We start from the raw sequence: 6,254 nt of genomic DNA, 5'->3' as shown, positions 1-6,254 counted from the left end.
CGCCCCGCCCCCCAGCCCTCCTGACAGACTGGTTCGAGAGCCTACCAGGAACGCAAGGACAACCATAACTGACGTCGATTGGTCAGTTCCTCCCCGTTGAGGAACCGCCACTTGATGGACTGATAAAACAGCCTACCAAAAGAGTGCATGAGCCGCAGTGGTTGCCAATTGGTTGCGATGCCGGCTTGGCTGCTTAAATTTGTTCTCCAGGCCTTAGAACCAGTATACTATTCCCGCGGAGGTTCAGGTTGTTGGGGCTGGATGGAGTGCTGGTGTCCTTTTCAGTTGATGAGACATCTGGAAGTGAGTAGGTTGTACTCTTTTAAAGATTTCAATGAGACTTTATGTTGCGTAACTTTTACCACCGAAGACCTCTGGCCTCCCTGCCTGTGGAAATGTGGACCACGCGAATGGGGACGTCTAGAAGTGGATCCTTTGTTTCCGCAACCGAGTTGCCGGGCGTGGGTGGGAATCGCAGTGGGTGTTCTCACGGGACAAGGTGTAAGACCTAAAGTCTCACTTCTACTCCACGGAGCGTGAACAGCCGAAAGGGCCTTCACGATGCTAAGTCCTATAGCCCAACGATGGCTCCGGAGGCAAGACCCAGGGCCTTACTTCCGGGAGCCTTGAACAGCCCAAAGGGCCTCCGAGATGCTGGGACCTATAGCTCAGCGAGGCTTCAGGAGCTCGTCGAGCAGCGAGAGTCACCCAGGAAGGAACACACCAGGCTCGTTGGTGAATAGACCTTTATTAGTCTGGCCAGACGGCACTCTCAGAATTGAGCAGCTCAGAGAGGCGCAGCACAGGGGTTAGCACAGTTTCTTAAAGGCAAGGGAAGAGGATGGCAAGCACAGCAAGTGGGCCAGGGGTCGGGGTCGGTTTTCTGCCGTCTGTCTAAGGGAGTCAGCTATGCGGTGCACCTGGCCTTTCATCTCCAGACCTCAGGCTGTTCTGTTCTAACAAGGCCTTGAGTCGCTGTCTCGTTTGCCCGTACCAGGCTTCCATACACTGTTTTAATCTTATCTTGGAGCTGGGTAGAAAGAAATGTGTGCTGCTATATTCTGGCTAACTAGGGGTTACATAGCGGTTAGGGTCCCACAAAGGGCTTTGCCAAATTACCCCACACACACTTGTCTTCTGCATTGTCCGATGAATCCAGAGGCCTTTACACTGTGCGAAGCACAAGAAGGCTCAGAGGTAAAGCCGCTGGAAACCGGCACCCAGCAAGACCCTGAAGCCCTGGAAACTGCGCGAGAATGGAAGACCCTGCCTGAAACCCACATTCCTGGAATACAACAGCAAGGCTTCCCTGTCACCGGGAACTCAGGTGGTCACAGGGCATCGTTGAGGCTGCTAGCTCTGAGTTCCCACCTTCAGGTGCATAGGATGTCTGTTCCTGGATTCACGTGGCAGGGTCCCAGGGCACCCTGAGGACCCAGCCGGAGAAAAAGCAGGTCAGCTGCAGCCCAGCCCCCCTCGCAGGACTAGGTGGGAAAGCCATTCCTTCCACCAGCCCCGACAGCCTGGAGTGTCATAACCCAGGTCCAGGATGGTGACTACAGAAAAGCTGGGTGCGAGACCCCTCAGTCCCATCCACACCCAGATGGCATCCCAGCAATCAAGTGCCCACAAGCGTGCCTGCCCAGTTTCAGGCTGTTTCAATATACTCAACTTTCCTGCTCTCTGCAGGCTTTCTCATATATTTTTTTTTGCTTTTAAATTTGACTCTGACGACACCTCTGCTCTGGGGACTGACTTCACTCTTGAAAAGGATGACTCACTGTGATCTAGGGCAGCTCAGGGGATTCCCATGTGCGTACTTCCTGCCAAAAAGAAAGCAAAAGTCACACACACCCTGCAGCCTGGGAGGCAGGAAAGGAGCAAGAAATGTCCCTGGGCAGACCCAGGAGGGGCCACCACACCTCCCACTTCCTGAAGGATGGGGTCTCTGGTGAGACTGGAGGTGGGGACACATGGCTGCCTTTCCTATCAACCCCAGGGTGCCCAAGAAGGGACAGCTGTCCTCCTGCCCTGAGGGTGTTAGGGCCCCACTGTGGGCCCGAGCTGAGACTGGAGCAAACCCTGTGGTGGATGCCCGCTGTGCTGGCTTGGCCGGAGAGGGGAGGGGAGGCCCTGTTTACTGTGGCAGGATGACTGCCGGTGCCTCCCACACTGCCTGAGCTTCTCCAAAGCAAGCAACTGCCCCTGGACAGCCCGACCCCTGCCATCTTTCCTCCCACTGCTCACCCCTGGTCTGGCTTGTGCATCGTGGGTGCTGGCAGAGCTGAGCCCTGTGGGCACTTCTCGAGCACAGTGACCACTTAGCTTCCACAGGCTGGGCAGGTGTCAGAACAGCAGAGACTAGCATGTACATTCTATTCGACAGGTAGATTGCCTGGCCCACTTAGGGCCCTACCTGTCGGACACCCCTTGTGTGTCTGCAGGGAGCAGGAGAGGGATTGGCTTACTCACTTTGAGAGCTTGCTCTCCTCCCTCCTCAGGAGTTTGAAAATCACCTTTTGCTGCTGGTTTCACTCCTGCCCTGGAGTCACCGGACATTTCTAGGAAACCCAGTGTAGCTCTGGGCCAGAATCTCTTCAGAGTGCCAGCAGGGCCTTCCCCAGCCCAATGCACAGCCCATAGCCGGCTGGGGAATGCAGGGGACTCGAGGTTCCCCTCACAGCTCCTGAAGAGGAAAGAGGCAGTGAAGGTCACCAGGACCCGGGCAGCATGTGCCTGCAGGAGGAGTGCGTGACACCCGGCGCTGTCCCTGTGATGCTGAAGGGGGGCTGTGCTGTGACAGGGAGCAGCCACAGGTGCAGAGCCGGCGAGAGAGGTGGAACAGGAGGGGCACAGAGGAGGGAGCTGTGGTTCATCTCTTTGTTTAAGCCCCCAGAGGCAAAGCTGTGTCAAATGCTTCTGCTGTGAGCTGCACAAAAGTGCTCAGGAAGCTGGAAAACACAGAGAAAGACCAAGAAGGAAGCAGCAATGGCCCCATCCCTCCAGCCCCACAAGCTCTGCAGCAGGTGAGTTCTCACCCACCCCCTTCACACAAGTGCCACCCCTGAGCCAGCGCCCGTCCAGGCCACCTCGCCCTCCCTTGCCTGGCCTTCTTCAGCCTTTAGGGTCTCAGGATGGAGCAGTGTTTATCTGGTGGCCTAGTGTTCCTGCTCCCCATGACCAGTGTCCCTACAGGGCTGTGGAATCTGGATGTAATGGTGCATGCCTGTAATCCCAGCACTGTGGAAGGCTGAAGCAGGACATTTCAAGTTCAAGCTCAACCTGGGCAACTTAGCAAAACTCTATCTCAAAATTTTAAAAGAGCTGAGGATCTATTTCAGTGCAAAGGCCCTGGATTCCATCTCCAGTACCACCACCAAAAAAAAAAAAAAATCCTGCAGAGGAAGCCTTCCTGGATATGAGCTGCTCAGGGGTGGCAGCCCCTTCAGCCTCCTCCAGGGCCCAGTTCTGATGGTCACCCCAACTGGATGGAGGTGGCAGACAGAGCTCTCTGGTCCCCTTGGTCTCCCGGAGGAGCTGCAGGCCCTGCGCCATCTGTTGGCCCATGCGGGAACTGCTGTCCTGGTTTGCTGTGCACAGGTTTCTGCATCCTGACCAGCTGCCAGGCCTGGGCACACCAGCGTCACCCTGATCGGACATGGTTCTGGTGACGGTCCTGGTGACCCAAGGGACTCCTCAACACTGTGCAGCCAGGTACCCTTGGCTCACCAGCTCCCTCCCCAGCAGAGGAGCCTTCTGCTCTTGAACTCAGGACCTAGGACCTCTGACCCTGCCACCCAGGCCTGGTTCTCACTGCTTCCTCAGACCAGAGCCCATCTGGGTCACACCCTCTGCCCTCCACCTGGCACCTCCCTTACCTCGCTCTACCCAGAACACATTGGTCTGCAGCTGGTGAGAAATACAGTGCAACTGGCCCACATATCACCTCCCAGAATGTCCATGCACTCATTCTAGGGAAACAGCCAGGGACTGAACCACAGTACACCAGAGGAACAAGAGTAGTGGAGCAAAACATTCATTACATCAGTGAACTTCTCCAAAAGCAAGAGGGAGCCTGGCATAGTGTGCACACCTGTAATCTCAGCAGTCTGGTAGGCTGAGGCAGGAGGATACAGGTTTGAGCCCAGCCTGAGCAACTTAGTGAGATACACACAGACACACGCGCACGCGCACGAGAGAGAAAGGATGTATTTATATCAACATACTATGTTTTGGAATAAATAACATTATACAGTAGTCAAGTTTCTGTTTTTGAGTTTCAACATCTGCAAATTTGACAAACGCTTTGTCAAATTTGATCTTTTTCTCATCCTAAGGTTTGACAGATGAATCAGCCATATTTATCCTTCTATTTTTCCTCTTGCTGGACCAAGGAATGCTTTTTTGGGGTTTGTTTGGTTTTTGGAGACAGGGTCGCACTATGTAGTTGAGACTGACCTGCAACTCACTATGTAGCCCAGGCTGGTCTTGAACTCTCATTGATCCTCCTGTCTCAGCCTCCTGAGTGCTGGGATTACAGGTGTGCACCACCATGCCCAGCTAAGGAATGCTTTTTATTAAACTGAATTTAAAATTTTTTTTCTTCACTGAAGCCACGGACATGGTTAGGAAAGACCTCAGACCCGAGATACTGTATCTGATAATGATTCAGGACACTTCCATGTCACAGAATATTATAGAAAGTATGATCTGCCCAAACCTAGAGGCCTTCAAACTTCAGTCAAGAGAATCACTGAGTTCAAATGAAGATCCCAGGGGCCCCCAGACTTAAAATAAGCACCCACACTGTGGCAGTTTCCTCTGACCTGTGTAGCGGGTGTTACCAAAGAACAGGGACACAGGCTGGGTGAAGCCTGTGACCAGGGCATATGGTCACTGTGTCACGTATCCCCAGAGCTGTGCCTTGGGGGACAGCCTGTCTACGGCATCAGAGGCTCATGAGCTCCCGGGGACAAGGGCAAGCACTTGAATGTCCAAGGAACCTTGGTACTTAAGACTGTCACGTGGGTCACCCTCTGGGCTGTAGCAGAAGTGTGTCCCCGGGCAAACCCAGGGCTGGGGACCTGCAGGCTGGGTGCCAGAGTCCCTCCTGGCCAGCCCAGTGAGGCTACAGTCCCGTCCTCACCCCTGCGAGTGAGGTGACACAGGTAGGGGCCCAGCCACCAGGCTGAGCAGGAGATGTGCAGGACTTGCTCCTAGGGACCGGCTTCTCTCCAGGCACACTGCTGCCAGCTGCTCCCTGGACTTCGCTCTGACATCAGAATCTCATCCTAGGGAGAGTGAGAAACTGGACATCACAGAATATCACCTTCTCTCGTCCTTACATCTCCATTTTGGGCTAGGTGCTATCTCATCTCCATTTTCCAGATGCTTACAGAAAAGTCAAGAGCAAGAAAGTATGAGCCCTTGCACTTGAACCTTAGCGGACTTACTCCAAAGCCCGCACCGTGACCACTGTCCACAGACTTGAGCTTTGCTGGCTGCCTGCCACCAGGTGACCGGATTTCACTGTTTTCCCAAAGCTGCCGGCGCCATCATTGCTATGCCCTGTGTGGCTACTGCAGATAAGATTGCAGGGATGCAGAGTTCACCATCCAAAATAGAGTGGAGAGCTTGGCCTCGTCAACGAGAACAGGAACCAACTGAATCCTACAGCTTCTCTTTCCTCTGCTGTTTAGTTTTGAATTTTCTGCTGCCCGGGCAGCAGGCCCTGGAGGACAAGGTGGCCCAAACTAACAGGAAGGGACGGAGGGTGCAGGCACCAGAAGGAAGAGCAGTCTCGGGAGGCTGAAGCAGCTAGCAGTGGGATTTGGCGCAGTGGGCACCATGGTCCCAGCTCCTCAGGAGCCTGAGGTTTGGGGTCAGCCAGGACCACGCAGTGAGATTCTCATGTTTTTTAAAAGGTAATAAAAAACAATTAAAAATTTTAAAATGTTCACAAGGATCCAAGTTTGATCACCGGTACCAAAAACAAAAACAACAATTAAAAAAAAAAATTTTAAGGGCCTGGGGTTTAGCTCAGTGGTTCCACCGCCTGGTTTGCAAGTGTGAGGTCTAGAGTTTGATCCCTGGTACCAAAAAAAAAAAAAAGGAAATGAAAGAGCCAGGCCCTGTAATCCCAGCACTCAGGAGGCTGAGGCAGGAGGATTACTGTGAGTTTGAGACCAGCCTGGGCTACATAGTGAGTTCCAGGTCAGTCTCAACTACATAGTGAGACCCTGTCTCAAAAAACC

The 6,254-nt window shown here is 53.6% G+C and overlaps 1 protein-coding gene across 1 annotated transcript in view; it reads left to right on the top strand.

Annotated features, from left to right (window-relative positions):
* Window positions 1–3,658: 3,658 nt before the first annotated feature.
* Edf1 (endothelial differentiation related factor 1) overlaps window positions 3,659–6,254 on the top strand; it is an 11,129-nt gene continuing 8,533 nt past the window's right edge. The window contains exons 1-2 of the mRNA XM_010608961.1: window positions 3,659–3,679; window positions 3,826–3,912. Of these exons, the coding sequence (XP_010607263.1) occupies window positions 3,659–3,679; window positions 3,826–3,912 (108 nt within the window). The remainder of the gene's footprint in view (window positions 3,680–3,825; window positions 3,913–6,254) is intronic.

The sequence above is a fragment of the Fukomys damarensis genome, unplaced genomic scaffold, assembly GCF_012274545.1.
Source record: "Fukomys damarensis isolate Sample0158 unplaced genomic scaffold, DMR_v1.0_HiC HiC_scaffold_36, whole genome shotgun sequence".
In the NCBI taxonomy this organism is placed as follows: domain Eukaryota; kingdom Metazoa; phylum Chordata; class Mammalia; order Rodentia; family Bathyergidae; genus Fukomys; species Fukomys damarensis.
The sequence above is the reverse complement of the archived record's forward strand: the minus strand, read 5'-3'. Positions and strand labels throughout refer to the sequence as shown.